This window comes from Phacochoerus africanus, chromosome 3 (genome assembly GCF_016906955.1).
Source record: "Phacochoerus africanus isolate WHEZ1 chromosome 3, ROS_Pafr_v1, whole genome shotgun sequence".
In the NCBI taxonomy this organism is placed as follows: Eukaryota; Metazoa; Chordata; class Mammalia; order Artiodactyla; family Suidae; genus Phacochoerus; species Phacochoerus africanus.
Genome location: NC_062546.1, coordinates 75,911,449 through 75,931,731, shown reverse-complemented (window position 1 = coordinate 75,931,731; position 20,283 = coordinate 75,911,449). Strand labels below are relative to the sequence as shown.

Sequence of the window (20,283 nt, the reverse complement as noted above, 5' to 3'; positions counted from 1 at the left end):
GTTTTTCCATGGGGAATTTAGAGTATAAAAGTTTTCTTCATTACACTGTAGGGAACTCTTTCAATATAAGCTACTTATATGCAAGTAAGCCAAGTAAGCTAAGTTATGGCAAACAATACCATCACTTATCTTGGTCCATGCAACTCAGGAGTTACTTAAGAATTCTAAACTACACAGTTTCCAGCCATTAGCTCCGTCCAACTAAAATTATTCATAATACTCATTTCTCTATATTTTTAGTTATCACAATAAGTTGTTCAGCTAAATGTAACATATACCATTTACACTGGCACTGGTCCAAGCACTTTCTACATATTTATCTAGCATTATTCTTAAAGCAGAAATGTAAATTGTGATTGAATCATAAGACAGAATCAGTTCTGAACTCAGAACATAAAGCCTCAAAATATCTTAATACAGTAATGAAAACATAGATGAAAGCAGAAAAGGAGGAAGAAAGGAAGAAAAGGAGAAAAAGAAGAAAGGATATTTGTCAGAAAGTTAATAATAAAGAAACAAGATCATGTTAGATATGTAGGTTACCTACATAAAGTAACTGCTCAGTGGCACTGAAATTTCTGCTTTGCTTATGCTTGATGGTATCTGTGTAGGTGATTGAATCGGACCCCAGGCATTTTCCCACTGGTGATGGGACTACCAAGACCAATGCTATGTGATATTTTGCATTACATTTTTCCCCATTTTTGAAGGTCTTAGACTATAGCTTGAGTTCCTGCTATATATAATGCATAGGTTATGGACATACTTTACAACAGTTTATGAGACGTGGTTGTTGCTCTTTGCAATGCAATCCTTGAAGTTCCTCTTTTCCAAAGTTCTTTTCCATTGCTTGCCTCAGGTCTTTTCATCTGAATTGTTTTGACCAAGGTTATGTTACCATCAATAAGCAAACAAAGGCTTAACATGGGCTTGTAGGATTGACTTCCCTCGGGTACCATAAGAAAAATATGTTCCAACTAGACACAGGAGCAGATCACCACCCACTGCCAGCCTGAAGCAGAGCCTATTCAGTTGAATTAATATTTATTAGTGAAACATAAATGTTCATTATTGTTTGCCACCAAGATGTCTGAGGCTACTTGTTAGGCAGAAGTAGGAGACTGGTAACTAACACAGACAATAGATTTATGCCTTCTCTGACTTTATTTTAGAATTCCTTATCACTCTTAAAGTTCCAGGCATTCTGACCTCCTCCCAACACAATAAATTTATTCTTCATCGCACTAAATTTATTCTTACTCCATAATCCTTAGGCAAGATCTTCATTATGCCTAGCCTATTCCCATGGATCCCCTTACAGGCCCCTCTTATCTTCCAGGTGATTATTACCTACTCAATGAGGCATTCTCAAACCATTATGTCTTAGACCCCACCCTTTTTCTCTGTCTCTATCACATTTATTGTTTTCATCATTCATAGCATTTATCACAATTCATAGTTATCTATTTGTTTTCTTGTTCATTGGCTTTACAGCTAGTTCCTTGAGAGCATGGAGTATACCAGTATTTTTCTCCATTATAACTAGAATGTACCCCAGTATGCCTGTTCAACGAGCAACCGTTAAACAGGAAAGGAGAGGTTTCATCCCATTTACCATACCCAAAGTCACCCTGAAACCACACAAGCCCCACACACAGTTAACAAACTCACAGAGAGTAAGTTTGTTGTCCTTTTTGGATAGAGTCCTTTTTTTCCTGGTTTGAATATTCTAGAATTTTATTTTTTGAAATTGCCACATCTGAAATAAACATCTCTGATATGCCAGTAATTTCAAGTTGGAGCTCTAAAAAGTAGTCAGATTTTTCCCTTTTTTTCCCCACCACATGCTGTCTGGAAACTATAATTTTAGTGTTTTTTAGGTCACTGATTAAGAAAATAAAGATTTAATAGTAGGAATATGTTCATATTCATCAAATTCTGGTTACAATTGGTACATTTAGACACCAATTTTTTTTCTCCAGCTTGACCTTCACTCTCTGGTTTTCTGATATAACTGGATAGCATACATAATCCTATGATTTGTTTTTTCCAAACCATTTGGCTTTAATAGTACATTCAAAAAGTGAAGGAAAAGACTGCAATTTTTCCCTTTACATTTTCATTCCATTCTCCTTTCAGTCAATATCAAGCTATTTTCTAAATTATTTACCAGATATGAGCATGAATTCTTACAAAGTATATAATTGTGTAAATATATATAATAACTACAATTATTTTATAGTACAACAAAGAATTCTATTTAAAGATCAGCTAGTTCCTCTATAGTTATCATCAGCCCACATCTATCCAAAGCACAAAGTATGCTTTTTATATACTGCATTTCTTTTTTCAGGAATTATTTTCTTCTTTGAGTCAGCTTCTATAAGAAATAAAAGTTAATAAACTCTAAGATTCATATTATAAGATGAAACAAGCTACACAATAACAAGTGTGCATTAGTTACTCTGTAATTTATATTCAGAATTGGAGAGGTAATTTGCAAACACCTCATAATAAATCCTGAACTAAAAGAAATGTTTGTCAAATTTTCTCTCACTTTCCTTGCTGTGGTATGCAGATGTTCAGTTTTAAATTTGTCACATTTTCATACTTTCTCCTATACTGTTTTCCTTCTTTGATTTCTTCCCAAAGAGTAAAATGAAAAGCAAGCAAATTAAAATTCAGAGCTATGAAATGAATTTTGCAGACATTATTTTCTCTCTCTCTTTTTACTTTCCCCAAAGTTCTGCTTCCCGATTAATACATTTTCAAATAAGTTTAGTCTATCTTGAAATAACTAAACATTAGAATTATTTATAAGCATCAGCTTATCTCTTAAGATTTTGTATCACCTTTCCTGTCACTATCTGACAGAATTACAAATCATCAAATTCCAAACCAAACTAAGAACTACTCTCCAAGCAACTCTTTATCCTAGTTTTGTATTTCTGTCTGAGGTATACCAATGTATATGAAACTATAATTTAAATTTTTAGAGTCACCAAAACTCTACCTCCCATCATTCACCTAGGCCTTCCGAATCTTTTCACCACACGTGCCACTATTACTCTAGTCCACTAACTCTTCCCTGGACCATTGAAATAGCTCATTTCATCTCCAGCTCCTGAAATCTATTTTATATCTGCCACATGGCTCACTTTTAAAAGACCAATTTTGCTCATCAATTGTCAGTTCAAAAGCTTCTGAGAGCACCTCATTTTGCATAAGTCAGGTACAAATTTGAAGTCAGGGACTTATTCATTTTGACACTTGAGCCATTTCACTCCTGGACTCCTAAACTACTTTGCATTTTCCAATGATCCCTGTTCATGAAATCTTCCCTCTCCCTCTGTCATATCTCAAGCGTGTGCTATTGGTTTATGTGACTCTTTCTGTCTTAAATATGTTTCTCTAATTTTTTTTCACCTGAGGTGTTCTATTCATGCTTTCAGGATCACCTCCTTTTCCTTTTATTTCTATGAAGCAATCATTGATCAGCCCTAGTCATTAATTCTCTAAACTGTACTATTTTAACCTTTTTTGTAATACTTGTTACATAAGTTAGAGTTCAGCTATAACTTTGTCATAGCCAGTGGGGAGGGGAATATATTAATTGAGGTAATATTGCAGATGGAATATTACCATCTGAGAGCTAGATAGAAACTGAAAACGCCACATGGTGTGTGTCTGGGAGGGGGAGGTGATATACTCACATATGCTAATTGAATTGTGCACATAAAATACTATCAAATAAAAAGGAAAATATCTTTACTTGCTTTTTAGGATAGTGAAGAGTAAAGAGAAAGGACCAAATTTTCTGTCCTCCACATTGTCCCACCACTAGCGGCGGAGCAAGATAATCATAGACCTTGCTTAGAAGCAATGTGACTGGCAATAATTATTCAGCTAGTGACATTTTTTAGACCATTCTGGATATAATTGGGTGTACCAATGAGCCTTTCTGGGCTCATTTTGGGTCTTAATCCAACAACCACTTATTTAGCTCAGGACTGAGCTTAGCTGGGTAGTTCCAGTTAATTCTGGGTAGACTGGTCTCAGGATCCACCAATTTAGTTGGTCTAGGGAGCCTTAGCTTATCTCTTATCCACATAATCTCTCATTTTTCATCCAGTCCAATCAGGTCCTCACAAGGTAGTTTAGCAGGATGTCAAGCAAGAAAGCCAGCCAGCAAGTAAGCAGAAATGTGTAATATGCACTATTGCTTCTACCTCACTCTATTCCCAGGAGGAGCTATAAAACTGCACTGCAGGAAGGTGTGGCTTAATACAATGGGTCCTCATATTCAATTTTTTTTTTCAACTACTCTGAACAAATAAGAGCTCCCCTTTCACATTAACCCTCCCTGACTGAGTTCAGGCTTTCTTCCTGCGTCTGCCCTATCACTTCTATGTGGAATCTTTAAAAAGGATACAGATGAACTTATTTGCAGAACAGAAAGAGACTCACAGACTTTGAAAATAAACTTAATAATTACCAAAGGGCACAGGTACGGGGGAGGGGTGGACTAGGGCTTTGGGATAGGCATATGCACACTGAGGTAAATGGAATGAGGCCAGTGGGGACCTGCTATGTAGCACAGAGAACTCTCCCAGTATTCTGTGATAATCTATGTGGGAAAAGAATCTTAAAGAGCATGGATGTGTGTATGTGTATAACTGAATCAATCTGCTGTGCAGCAGAAATTGTCACAACCTTGTAAATCAACTATACTTTAATAAAACTTTAAAAAATAAAAGAACAGAAGCAGAGGTGAAGTTTATGAAGGTACTTGAAAATACATGTAAAAAGTTAATTTTTATGGACTCTTGATTAACAGAAATAACACGAAAAATATAAAAATTGACACTTAAAGATAATTCAAATCATCATTCTTGTTCCCAAATCCTGCCTTAACATCTAGATCATCTTTAGCGTGTATTGAAACTTCATCCCCTTTTTTTCCAGTATATGAGCATGCATGCTGCTATTCTGATAGAATAACTGAAAGAAAACCCATGAGGGCAATACAATGAATGGATGCCAAATAATTAAAAATATACTACCACAAAATATTGATATAATCCTGAATAAAATAAACAGAATGGCAGTGAATGTACATTGCAAAGATGATAGTAGTATGGCAGGTGGAAATCAAAGAGAAAGAAGAGATAGTAAAAACTGAGAAATGTAGGAATTTCTCAGATCATTTTGAAATTCACAAGAATTTATAGGAATCAGGATTATATCTCCTTTGCTGTTCATAAAAATTAAATTTTCATTAGAAATGATGCTGTCAGTATGTTTCACCTTCCAATATGATAGAGACCGACACTTTTTAACCTCGTCCTCCTCCAATATCTATATATATTTTGCACAGAGCAGGAATAAAATTCTGACTTTTATGATGTGATCTAATTAATATTCATGATTGAAATATAATCTAGGAAATCTCAAATAATCATGTTCCCAAATAACTAAGAATTTACTCATCCATGATTTATATCTGAAAGGAATATTTATTAATCCATTCACCCATCCACCCAATGAATCACATTTGCTCATATTTGGCAAATATTACTTTCCAGCATATCTCAAGTGTTACATACACAAGTGTTCTTCATGTAACTTTCAGGCAATCAGGTATTTTCAGTGATGCATCTAAATTTTAATTTGCCTTAAAAAATGGTCATACCTGTGATTTTAATGTCAACATAGAATTATTCTGGGACTTAAAAGACTTCTTGAAAACCAAAGTGAGGCTATACTGCATTTTGGATATCTTCTAAGAAAATATAGAAATCTGAGAGGATTTATAATGCAAAAGGATTTTATAAAACTTGAGCTGAACTATAAGAAATCTCAGACTATCCTATAATGAAAATAGAACACAGATATTACTTGAAAAGAGCAGGAGGAATGTTTGTCAAAACACACACAACTTCTTGATAATATATCTATTTTGGAAATCATCCTAAATTAGACCTCCTTTCAGTGCAAGGAAATGAATTAGAGCAACTGGACATGACTTCTGAAATTTGGAACATCATGCCTCTAAAGCATTCTTGAATTCATGGAAATACTGAATTCTTAAAAATAGTTCCCTGGATTCTTGAAAATAGCCATTTTATTTTATTTTATTTTTATCTTTTTAGGGTCACACCCACGGCATATGAAGTTCCCAGGCTAGGGGTCAAATCTGAGCTGCAGCTGCCAGCCTACGCCACAACCACAGAAGGCAGGATTCTAGGCTCCTCTATGACCTACACTGGAGCTCACAGCAATGCCAATACTTTAACCCACTGAGGTAGCCCAGGGATTGAACCCGCACCCTCATGGATACTAATTGGGTTTGTAACCCGCTGAGACACAATAGGAACTCTGAAAACAGACATTTTAGCTAACACATAGTTTACTCACATTTACACATAGTTAACATGTATATTGCCACATAGATTAAAAAGAAAACCCTGACATGAGTCATTCTCAGTTTTTATAGATAAAACGTGTACTCAAAAAAGGATAAAATTACTGTCAGATGCTTTGTGTTATGCAGTTTAAGCACAGCTCTGATAGTTTGAGGTTGAGTTTTAGGGCAAGCAAATAACATGTTTGTCCTTGAGGTGCTTTGATACCACCATTAGAGACAAAGCTAGGATTTCAAAGAATCATTGAACTGATGATCCAAGATTAGTTCCATGATTTTATACCCAAGCTTAGGTGAAATAAAGCTATTTAAATTTCATGTAAGTAGCATACGTCAAAAATACACCTCAGTATTAATACAAAATGCAAACAAAATGGCCCTGCCAATTATAAGGGTCTAAAGTCTAAAATTTTTCATCTTTTTGTGCAGGGTTTGGAAATGTAGAGCACATTACCTTCTTAAATATGAAATATGATTTTCCAGATATTTCTATTGCTTCATTTATACAAAACTGAATGTTACTTTTTGTTGTTAAAAGCTGCACTAGAAGATAAATTGAATTTGGCATTTCTCTCTTGCCACACAGTTAACCAGACATAACAATAACTATGCCTCATCTTAGCCAAAAGGTGTATAATGGAAAACTGGCACATCAAAACTCTAGTTGCGTGAAAGCAATTTTTGAAAGTAAGAAATGACACACATTTAACCAGTTCTTGTTACAATCTTTAAGCTGTCACCTGACGCAGACATGGCCATCAGAGGGCGCTAAGTGGTTCTGCAGTTCTCCATCTCTGTCATAATAACACCGCTAAAAAGTATAGGATACTTAGCATTTTAGGTTGGCTTTTTATCAATGTGTCTTCAGTATATGACTTAATGCATGAATACCTTTTAAAAATTCAGCTAGAGAGGTTAAATAAAATAATCCCACATTTGAAGAATAGAAACTAAATAAATAAAGGCACTACACAGGAGAGAGAAAGGGGGAGTGGGGGAGGATGCTCAATAAGGCTTTTACTTATAGATTTATTATTTAAGAAAACAAATCTAACTTGGTGTTCATAAAAAACACAGTCATATGGTTTAAAATGACAATAATTGAAGTAAAAATGAGGTAATTATGTTAATAGCCTATTGAAGATTTCAGTCAAAAAGGAGGACACAATTTGGGCACCTTATTAATCATTCTTTTTTGGAGTTGCATGACTTGTAAGCTGCTCTGTTGGCTTAACTCAATTAGAAGTGTTCACAGACATCATAAATCTTTGCACTTTAAGTGCATCATTAATTTTATGACAAAATTAACCCAACACCATTAGAGCAACAGGCAAATCTTGACAGCAATTTTTTTTTTCTTAGATGGTTCTAGTTGATATTTGATGGGGTCCACAAAGAGTTTTATCAGATCACTAGGTTTTAACTTTCAGCCTGCTTTAGCTGATGGGATCCTGGGATCAGTGGTGACATTATCATTGTTGTCATCCTGTGGGCACAGTCAATGAACAACACCACTAGCTGTGGTACATGAAACCTTTCCTTACCCCACAGAATCATCCCTGATGTGTTCACTCTAATAGAGGAAGATTACTTTCAGCTTTCTGCATGCAGTGTTCTGATAACCTTGCAAATTTAATTGTAATTGAGAGTCAAGTGACTTCTACAGAGTATGAATTTTAATTAGCTATCAAATGAATAGGGAGGCTGTTTGTCTAGATTTTCTTTCTTTGTACTAATTAATTGGTGGTCAAGGTTCAGGATCTTGTCTTGCAGAGTCCATTGAAGACATTCATTTCAAATATTTATATACATCCACTTACAAGCATGGGATGCAGAGTTCATTTTACATTCTAATATAGGCCAAAAATATACATTTAAAGGGATGTGCAGGCATTGTGCTGCAAGTAACAATGATGGTAAGGTAAATATTTAAAGATTGTGTTTTCTATTGTAGTCTTTAAGATAAATAAAAGTGTGTTATTTTACAAATCATTAAGCAGGGAGGAGAGAATTCTGATCATATCTTAATTGGATTTGAACAGAAATTAATTTTTTAAAAGGGGAAATAATTCAACATTTGAGAATTTCACAGGAAATAAATGGAATGTAGAAAGGAGACACTGTTCTGCGTACCCCAAATACTTTTGTGTCTAATCATTCAAAATGAAAATTCTTAGGAAAAATCTATTTCCATTCTAAATTTTACCTTAGGCCTGGAGTTATAGCACTCCCAAAATAGTTGTATACAATAACATCAGCTTTGCAAATAATTTAAAAATTCATAAAACTTATATAGCTTATTACTCTATAAAGTTTGTGTTTGCCATACCTATATTTACTAAACATATAGTGATTCTCCTCATGCCACTGCCTGGTCTGTAAAATGTGAGATGACATTGGGTTCCTGAAAAACTGTGAATACAGTTCTGAGGTCTACCATGAATATATATTGCTGTTATTCATGCATAAAAGAAAACTTTTAACTCTTTTTCTTATGGAGATTGAAAAACATGCATTAGCTTGATTAGTAGCTGCAAACTAAGTGTCATAGCCTATGTTAACATATTCTTGTAAGGATATCACACCAAAGTACCACAGCTGGGGCTACAACTTAGTTTTTAGTAGTCCATTGTCACCTGCCAAATATATTCATTCATTTATTTATTTTTGACAAATGGTTTAAGATAGGAACCAGCACTATCTCATCCTTTAGATTTTTAATTGGGTGCTAATCTCTGCCATTCTTTCAGGAATGTGCTCTGGCTTCTGACTTACTATTTTGCCCAGAGAAGAGGGCAGGTTAAGGGCTTTCCACACTTAATCCTTATCATAATCACTCTTCCTCCACAAATCAGAGTATGAATGTCAGGGTTTGGCCAGGTGCTCGGAATATGCATCCCAATTGCGTATTGATGGCCATAAAATAATTCCTAGGTAGATCCTCAGATGTCCTAGATCCACTGTAAGATAAACCAAACCAGGACCAGAACTTTATTCATTATTTGGGTTCCACAAGCTCATTAAATGAGAGGTGTGATGATTTCTATGGTACCCTTTACTCTCATCAGTTTGGATACTATAATCAACACCATTTAGAAGTTTTGGGTATTTCCTTTTTCCATTGCAAGGTTAAATCTGATAATTAGCCCAAAACTCTTTGGGGGAAAGGTTGAAGAAATGTTTATCCTTCCCCACAGGCATTTAATTTCACTTTCAATTACTGGGTTCTGGGCCTATGAACTGCCTTAGGTTTTGAAACTATATCAGGAATCATGACTTTTGAACATTGCTGTAGAGGAGATAAATCTAGGTGCTACCTCTAAATTTCTTTGGCTAGAAAGTCAAGTAACACCCTAATTGGCTGGCCATCTGTCTTGCTATCAGAAAAATCTATGGCCAGTCAGTCATTGCCACAGATCCAAGGCACCCTGGCTACCACCTCAACCTTGCTGTCTGTAAAAGTTAATATTTCTCCCTTTCCTCTACTGGATAAGTACTGCTACTTAAAGCATGTCATTCTGAAATCCCATTACTCCCACTGACACTAGAGAACTCAGTTACAGAAAACATCTACTATCAAACTCAGCTTATTCAAGTTTTTAATTTGCCCTCCAGTAGGGAATCCTTTATTACCTTTGTGGACTTCATATAAAATATGGTTGATCCACACAGTATGTCTTAAAATGAAGCAGATCTTGTCAAAAACTCTCAGGTTCCTGCTTCGTTCTTCTGACCTAAATACTCTGTTAAGGCACTCTACCTCATTTATTGAGGCCCATAATTTCCCCCATGATTTAAGGATTTATCACAGCACAAAATAATTAGCTCCAGATGCTCTTACCATGACGGTAAACAAATTCTCTTATATTCTTTCCAGCTGGTCTAACATCTTTATGATCCACTTGTAAAAATGTTCCCTCATGATAAGTAGGTCTTCTACTTACTCCTGGAGCAGGGACTGGGTTATATGCAAGCAGTTTATATTGGGCATTGATCTTGAGAACAGGTATAGAGAACTGGAAATATTAGAAAAGCCATATAAGCAGGTATGAAGAAATTGCTCACCATTACGGAAAACTTAGGCTTGTTTCTCAGAGATTTTTAAAAAATAGGCAGGAATAATGAAGCACAGAATTAGCTAAGAGATAGAATTGGGCATATTTTTTACTGGTTAAAGGTGGCTTATGATGTATCAACACATTTGCATCTCCAGGTTGCACATGGCTCAGTGCCAGGTGGGTTTCTGTGGATGTCCTGTACTTCTCACAGTCAACCCTAATATCATTTTCCTTCAGACAAATAATCAAGGTCAATTAAGCATGTAGCTTGAGTCAGAAATTTTTGAAAACTGCCTGGCTGATATGAGGAGGAAGACATTCAAGAGTGGATCATGAAGATGCTGGGTCAGCAAGGAAAAATATAAGAGAATTTAACATTTGGCAAATACACCTAGAACTAGTTTTTGCACTAGCTCTGAGGTGCCCCAGGGCAGAAGCAAGATATGTCACATGTCAAGTAATGGTGCCATAAAGATGTTTGTATACACTAGTCCTGGAATCCAAGATTATGTTACTTTACATGACAAAAGAGACTTTGGAGGTATAATTAAGGTTATGGACCTAAAAATAAGGATATTATCCTGTATTATCCAATTAAATGCTGGTCCAATGTAATCACATAAACCCTTGAATGAAAAGGCTTTCTCTGGCTGGAGACAGAAGGGATCTCTAGTAAATCAGGGTGACTTGCAAGTATGAGGAGATACAGAACATGGTTCTGGCATAATAGGGGCCCACATACTAGGACCACAGATATACCTCTAGGCACTAAGGATTGTCCCCAGCTGACAGGCAGCAAGGTAACTAGAACACTGCCATCAGCCTTAAGGAGCCTCCTAATAAGTGCTCCAGTGGTCAACAACTTGATTCCAGCCTTGTGAAACCTGAAGCAGAATCTAGTCAAATTAACCTGGACTTCTGACCTACAGAATTGTGAGATGGTATATATGTTGTTTTAAGAGGCAAAACTTACGGCAATTTTTTCCAGTAACAATGAAAAGCTAATCTAGAGGGACTACACACAGCTGAGGCCAGGTTTTCAGGTTGTGTTTCTGCAAAGCTAAATGCAGCATCAGAACTAGAAAGAGGTGAAAAGTAAGAATATGTGGTGGGAAGCAGTGTCTAATGCAATATCTGGAGGAAAGATGTGGGGTTACTACTCATGAACCTGAGTTCTAAGGACTGTGGATAGGATACAGTAAGAAATACTCCTGGATGTTGCATTAAGATTTGTTAAAAGTTAAGGAGGAAACTAGCAGTTTTAAAAGGCATCTGACAAGACGCCCTTGCCTCAGTCATTTGTAATTTTCTCTATAACACTCAGGAAAATCTCAAGATATTGATAAATCAGTATAGTATATAATCCATCCAGAGTTTTTAGGTGAAATTTAGCTAAGTAAAAAAAAACAAACAAAAAATCATTGATAATCTATCAATAATTTCACTGATGAAACTGAATCTCTATGTAATGAAGAAAATGCATTTACCCCATACCCAGTATCAAGTTGCAAAGCCCTTGGGGTCTGTATTAGAAAATGAAATGGGTAGCTATCCTTCTATAAAACTTTCAGTGCTTCTTGAGGTAGGCATAGCATATCCCCAATACAAGTTACTACATTCTTTCAAAGAGTGATGCTGCATTTATTGAGATGATCATGTGGTTTTTATTTTTCAGTTGGTTGATGTGTGTATCACAATGATTGATTTATAGATATAGAAGAATCCTTGCATCCCTGGGATAAATCCCACTTGACTATGGTATATGATCCTTTTAATATATATTTGGATTCAATTTGCTAATATTTTGTTGAGGATTTTTGCATTATGTTCATCAAATGAATGGATTAATAAGATGCAGTACAACAGAATACTACACAGCCATAGAAAATAATCCCATTTGCAGCAACATGGATGCAACTAGAGATTCTCATACTAAGTTAAGTAAGTCAGAAAGAGACAGACACATATATGATATCACTTATATGTGGAATCTAAAATATGGCACAAATGATCCTATCTACAAATAGAAACAGATCATAGATATGGAAAGCAGACTTGTGGTTGCTGAGATGGGGGAAGGAGGGAAGGAGTGGGATGGATGGAGAGTTTGGGGTTGGCAGATGCAAACTATTATGTTTGTAATGGATAAACAATGGGGTCCTGCTACACAGCACTGGGAACTTACAATCTCTTGGGTTAGAACATGATGGATTATGAAAAAAAAAGAATGTATATATATGTGTATGGCTGGATAACTTTGCTGTACAACAGAAACTGAAGGAATGTTGTAAATCAACTATACTTTAAGAGTGATGCTGACAGAACTCTAGGACTCTTTTCAAGAAAAAGAAGGGGTGCTAGAGGACAAAAGAAGTCTGGTGCTCTCCTAATGAATTCATGGAAGGTTATGTCACAACACAGGATGAGGTATTTGGAGGTGCAGGTGGATGTAGATTATAGGGAGAACCCCCACAATACAGCATGTGGGAGCATTGACATTTTATATACATATTTTTATTAAGTAAAGATATATTGGTATATGAGAATGAGAGTAATTAAACAATCTTAGAAAAGACCCACTAGGATATATGATGGAGATAATAAGTAGATGTTATATGCCTTGGAAAGATACTTAAGAGGCACAAAATTGACAAATAGAGCAGACAATAAGTATTGCACACCCTATCTGCTCTAAGGCACTGGAATTAGAGTGTTTCTCAGTAATTAAACACTAGTAAATGACATAGAAAAATAAAAACCACCTTAGACTGTTTTTAAAAATTTCATAGGTGAAGAACTTGAAGGTATCATTCTATAGACATATAGATTGTTGCAAAACAAAAACTTTTGAAAAGTAGTTGGTATTATGTTAGGAAACAGGAAACAGATACTATGATACCTCAGCAGAAAATCATGAGAAGAAAATACATTAAACAGAAAAATTAAAAACTCAGTTAAAAAGAAAGTTGAGCAAGACATGTAAGGAGCCACTCCTGAGGCGTATGAACACATGCACACATAAGCTCACATTTGAACCCGTGGTAAATAACTTGAGTCTGCAGTGAAAAAAGTAAATCAGGAATCCAGGCCAGAAACTGGAAAATCTCTTCAAGAATAAAGGAAAGAAAAAAAGAGGAAAAAATATTGAATTTCCATAGTAAGGAAAAAAAAATGTTTAACATAAAAACTGTAGGTGGTTCTGCATATCAAAAGAAAACACCATGGACAGAAAGAGTAATGACATCTTGGGAAAAACTAATCTTGGATGAAAAATTGTAGTAGGCAGTCAAAATTAATAAAAATGTATGTGCATATTTGATAATACATTTTAGTTATAATTGGCTTTTGCTTTGTTTTATGAAAGTCTGGGGTAAAATGTTACATAGAAAGAAAAACCTGGTTGCTCTCTGACTTATCGTTGACAATAGTGAATACCAGAAGGCAGTGGGGCTGATTCAACCTAATTTTGGAGGAAAAGGAAAAGCTCCAGAAACATACATCCAGCTGATTGAAATTTGCATTTGAAGGTCTTAGAGAAACATTTTTATGTATGCAAAAGCTCAACAAATATAAGGACTTTCCATAAATATGCTTCATGACATACTGATAAGACTTCAGTCAAATTAAAGAATAGAAAAATCATATGGTAAAAGAAATATAAAAATGATGTAATGATTCATCATGTAAAAACAGTTGAAAACTTTCAAAGTAATTGGGAATAGGTGAATGTATGTGTACATGTGTATTTGTATGTTTTTGTTGTTATATGTTTATATAGATTTTCAAAAACATTCCATTGATACTTGTAGACTGCAAGGATGGAGATTACTCCATTTGAAATCTCTGTCCAATTATTTCCTACATCACTTTTAACATTATTCACTGAGAAATGTTGTATCAAATCAATCAAGTCATTCTACAGTTAAAACTCTGTATATTGTTTTTTTAAGTATCTCCATAAACAGCCTTATTTTAAACTTCTAAAATTCATTCTAAACAATATTTCACAGTTAAGCTGTGTGTAGAAAAATATTTTCTCACTTACAAATTTGTATATTACTGACCTGAATAAAATGGATATGGTTTTCTCTATTGACGTTATATCTTGAAAGGCTAGAACAGTTATATTAGTGGTTCTCCAAACCACTGAAGCATAAATAAACTGGAAATCAACTTCAATCAGGAGGCTCATAATATATGTATTAAAACTGTGAAAGAAACCACAACTGAAAAATTATCTTGGAGTGAACAGATGACTAAAGTATCAGGATTGCATTGCTTTGGTTCACTGATATCTTATAAACCTTGTGTTAAAGGGGCAGACTATCCATCAGAGAGAATGAACACATTCTAAGCATAGAATTGATCAAAAGGCCATCTTTAGTAGCAATTTTTCTTTTGATTTTTCATCATTTTTGATACAAAAAGTGATGGAAATCACTAGAAACTATTTTTCAGAGTAAATTACACTTAAATTTAATATCCTCAAAAGAAAAGTTAAACCATAGAACACATTTCATTTATTTTTCTTTTTTGTAGACTAGATACATGCATCTTATGGCATGAAGTACATGTCCCTGGGTCTCTGGATATAACATCAAAAATGAAGGTTTTTTTTTTTCTGTACAAAACTTTTTCTGTATATTTTAATTATCTTTATCTTAACTTGCTGGACAAGTTAATCTTCTGGATATACTAATTTAGCAATAGAGTTGATAGCAGAGTTGAAAAATACAGCATTTGGGGGCTCTATTATTGTTTTTCCCATATTCAAGATACATTTAAAAATAATTTCTGTGCTATGCTATTCAGTAGTTATCTTCACAAAGAAATGCTTGAGTCTCTCCTTTTCTTACAAGTTACAGTTCAAGGGAATTTATTTGAATAATGACTCTAATCTACATTAAATTTAAATAATCTTTTAATATTGAGAAAGCCACTGTTAGATAAACTGACAATAACTAGAATGGGGCATAAGGTAAAGAAAGTGGTTGGCTATATTTTGCTCAACTCTGTAGGATTTTCATTATCTCATCTTTTAAACTTTTAAATGGAAAAGTTGAGTCAGTAAACATAGTAGTATTCATAGACAGGAATCAGATTTTATATCCAGAATATCTGTTTGAGGATGTGAAGATGAGAGGATAAAGAAAATTTGGCAATATTTTAATATATTTTCTTCATCACATGTACCAATTTTCCCTGCTAGGGATTTGGAAATTGTGGGCATTTTGCATGTTATAGTTCATTTATTATAGCCATAACATACAGTGAGTGTTGAATTTCTTCATATGAGTCATCATAAAAATGGAAAGAAACATGTCTAGATGAAAAGGCTATCTATGTTGGGTTCTCCAAGTAGGCTCTGGATAGGGAGCAGGAAGGTCCTAGATGAAAACATTTCTAGGTTAAATCTCCTCCAGATACCACAAAATAAGCATATAATCAAACACAAAACAAAATAAAACAATCATCAATGACATAAAAAAGCCACAAATAAAATACATTTTCATAAATGAAAATGGCCTAATTTACAGAAAACCATACGAGGTTCTAAATGAAACTGTTTTCCCTTCATAATTACTTTTTAAAAAACTACATGAGCACTTTACTAATACCAAAGTTCTATAACTCATGCATCACCAACATTAAAGAATTAAGATCAAATCTTGGGAATGCCATGATTTTGATGTTGAAGGGCCTTTTTCTTTAACTCAGCTAATCTAGCCGAGAGTCATTTAATAGTGGGACACAGAACACAGCCCTAGATCAGCAATTCTTTACAAGAGCAATATTATTCCCCAGAAGACAACTGGCAATATCTGTAGACATTTCAGTTGTTGCAACTTTGGGTTGGACTAGTAGCAAAAATGGATAGGGGGTAGGGATCTTGCTAAGTATACTACTCCAGAAAGGATAATAAAGAACTACCTGGCTCAAAGTATGAGGACATTGAAAATCTCTGCTTTGGATGGAAAGGCACTTGGGTAGGAAGGAGAGTTTATTGGAAGCATTGATTTTTTAGAAAATACGTCTCATCAAAGTTTGAAGGAATATTTCAGGAAGTATTTTGGCAATGGCACTTATAAAGTATCGTCACTGTGGAGAATAGGCACCTGACTTTCTAGCTTTTATATGAACTTTTGCAAAAGAAAATTGCAACACAAATAAATAGAGATGTAGAAATAAAGTTTGAGTAGTTGACAAGAATATCTTTGTCTTGTAAAGACTGAATGCAAAATAACCACAATTAGAAACACTGTGGACTCTGATATGGACCTGAATGAAGCAGCATGGCATGGTGAAGCATACTGTAAAGTAAGGACCGTGAGAATGTAGGTGGGTTATAAGGGTTAGAGAGCACATCCTGAAGTCTCTCGACTATAGTTTTCACCACTGTGCTAGAGAGAAAATACATTTTCTTTTTTCTTTTTGCTTTTTAGGGCTGCACCCATGGCACATGGAAGTTCCCAGGCTAGGGGTCTAATCGGAGCTACAACCGCCAGCCTATATCACAGGCACAGCAATGCAGGATCCAAGCCACATCTGAGACCTACACCACAGCTCACAGCAATGCCAGATCCTTAACCCACTGAGCGAGGCCAGGGATCAAACCCACAACCTCATGGTTGCTAGTTGGATTCATTTCCGCTGTGACACAACAGGAGCTCCAGAAAATACACTTTTGATGCCAGATCCTGAGTGTTAGTTGGTGGGTTGTATATTATATATAACTTGCTAGATATTTATACTGTTATCTTTGTTGAGATCATTCCAATCTATGGGTTCTGTCTCTTTCAATTAATAATTTCAGGTACAGTCATTAAGCTCTGATATACAGAGACCTCCTCAGATTATATAACTCAGTGACAGCTTCAGTAAATCAGACCCTCCTGGATTTGTATCTCTAGTCAATACACTAAGTAGGTACACTTAGTGTATAACCATTCCTCTTACAAAATAAGGTTAAATGGAATCTGAGTTTTCCATAAAGTATACTTTTTGAGAATCAGAAGAGTAAGAAGAGCTTTAGCTTATTTCAACACAATTGTCATACTACTGTGAATATAACCAATTTTCCTTTCTATTGCAACATGGAGTCTATGATGAACAATGTAAGGCAAGGAAAAAGGAAAAAGAACACGGTTCTACTTCAAGAAGAGAGAACATGCCTTCTCGAATTGTGATGAAAAATGATACAATGAAATCAGTCCTACCTCATGAAGTATGTTCTAAGGACACAAAAAATTGTCTCCTATTTACTAAAATAGTTTCCTAGGAATATGAAACTTCATAAAGAAAAGGATTTTCTTCCATTTAAAAACTACCCAACACAACACTTAAATATGTAGAATTTCATTTAAATAAATCAGTCAACAATTTTTTATAAAGTATTTAACACTTCATTATAGAAACATAGGCAAAATGACTATTAAAACCAAAATGAAAAATACTGTTCAATTTAAAAAATGTACTTAAACAAGAACCTGGAAAAGTTTATGATATGCATAACATTGTTCAAGCAAAATTGCACTAGTATTACATAAATCAATAGTTTATAAAGGCCTCAATATGGCAAAGTTTAGAAATAGGTAGTATGCATGCATATAGTACAACAAAAAGTCTCTTTATAAAACAGCAGTTTTTTTTTAATGCTTGTACAAAGGGATAAAGAGCAACCACAAACATATTTCATCTGTTAAGTTAATACATTATGATAGCTAAAAGTCAGTCATGTCTATCAGAGGAACAAAAAGCCCTCCATACCTTGTGAATAAATCTTTTGTGCCTTTAAAGATATTTGTATAAAAATGCTATATTTTTTATACAACTTAAATAAATTGTACTTGTTTCAATCAAAATTTGGAAACAGACAAGTGAATGGGGTCCATGTGTTTTGCATACCCAGAAGAAATCAGAGTACCAGAGGAACTGGTCAGCATGTATACCCTCCACCTTTGATTATTGGCAGATACTTGTTCTCCTATAACTTAGAAATTCCTTTAAGAATATATTTGGTAGGGTAAATAAGAGTTTAGTCATATTGTATGTTGAAAATACTGATTACTCTGTACCACAATGGCTGCTTTGCTGCTTCCTTTTGACCTAGCAAAGAGAATGCATTCACATAATTGAAATTCGATTACCAATTTGTGTGCTTATATAGTATTTTTTAGTGTTCTGTGTGGTAAGTGGTTAGGTTAATATTCCACAAAATTCATGTGACTGGGAAGAAATTCCTAAGACATGAGTGCCCAATGTCCTGTTGTGCTCTAGGCTGGCTATTTATCCCAGGACTGAGGGAAAATGAATGTCTTATCCCATAGCAAGTGTGGTCTTTCCACTTTTGATTATATTTTTGCTTTGCTCTACCACTTAAATATAACTATTTTTATAGGTGTATACTTTTAGTATATCACAATAGAGTCTACTAAATTTTGGAAAATGCAGTCATAAGTGTTCATGCAAATTATTAATCTTATAAATTTTTCAAAGTTCTTTGTCAAAATTCTCACCTATCACTTGGCAACCTAAGACTAATTTGAAAGCAGGTGGTGCTGAACTTGTGAGGGCTATGTATTTTCAGCAGTCTGAATAAGTTTTAATGGGCACAAAGAAGAGAGTTGACCATTCAATCATTCTTCCATCAATTAAAACAGAAAATGATTTGTATTACAGCTTTCAGACCATATAATGAAAAAGTGCAGAGATTCTCTTTGTTGATTAAGTAGAACCAAAAAAGTTCATATAAAATAGATTGCTCATATTCACACTACAAAGGAATATGTTGTTTTTAATTTTAACAAATTCAAAGATGTGTCATATCAGCAGCATTGTTGTAAATTTTACTGTAGTGCAGTTCTATTTCATAAAAATACCATACAAATGGTCAATCAATAGTCATCAGCAAAAAATAAAACCCAGAAAACTCAGAAAACAATTAACTAGGGAAAAGATAAAGGAAGAGGTAATGCTGATGCCAAAACAAGTATAATATACTGTTGGAACATACAAAAGTAATCCTTATATTTTATACATTTATACAGCATATAAAAGGTATCGCTGATTATGCCACTGTCTCTCTTATTCCAATTTCTATTTTCTTTGGAAGCAGTTCTTTCCTTTCATCAACACTTCCTAAGGAGTTTCGACAGTTTTGCCCATCCATATATAACTTCGCATACACCGGATTGGAGTAATTTGTTGGCTGAAGGAGAAAAATAAATAAATATAATTTTATTATCTGTTTTGGCTACCTTAATTTATTATTTTCTATGATGTGGATCTTTTAATACTAACAATATTTATATGCATTGCATTTAACTTACTAAATAGTAATTATATAAGTGTAATTTACATTCTATTTATAGGCTTTAGTTGACTCTAGTATGGTATTAAATAAAAACATAATTGTATGTTTTTCAGATAATTTGTGAACCTAAGGGGAATTTTGAGATAGTATTGAAAGACTGAAGAATCTTCATGAAAGCTATATTCACTGAGACTTTATTTAAAAGCATAAAATATTAATTTGAATTGTCTTATTTCCAATCCACATGTTTTCTCCCCTTATTGCCATTGCAGTGGCAGGAAAGATATGTTTATAGAAAGCCATATAATTGATTGGTGCTTATAATTTTTCAATATGAAGTTTAAAAAATAAAACCATAGTGTAACATAGTAGTTGAATAAACGTAAAAAAAATAAAGACAATGTTTTTGCTTCAAACAATACATGCACTTATTATTGGAAATATTTTTGGATTCTTCTAAGGAATTGTGAAAGACTCATCTTAAGTTT

The 20,283-nt window shown here is 34.3% G+C and overlaps 1 protein-coding gene across 1 annotated transcript in view; it reads right to left on the bottom strand.

Annotated features, from left to right (window-relative positions):
* Positions 1–17,826: 17,826 nt before the first annotated feature.
* The window catches only part of LRP1B (LDL receptor related protein 1B), a 1,901,444-nt gene continuing 1,898,987 nt past the window's right edge, over positions 17,827–20,283 (bottom strand). Inside the window, exon 91 of the mRNA XM_047772014.1 lies at positions 17,827–19,690. Within this exon, the coding sequence (XP_047627970.1) occupies positions 19,550–19,690 (141 nt within the window). The 3' untranslated portion in view covers positions 17,827–19,549. The remainder of the gene's footprint in view (positions 19,691–20,283) is intronic.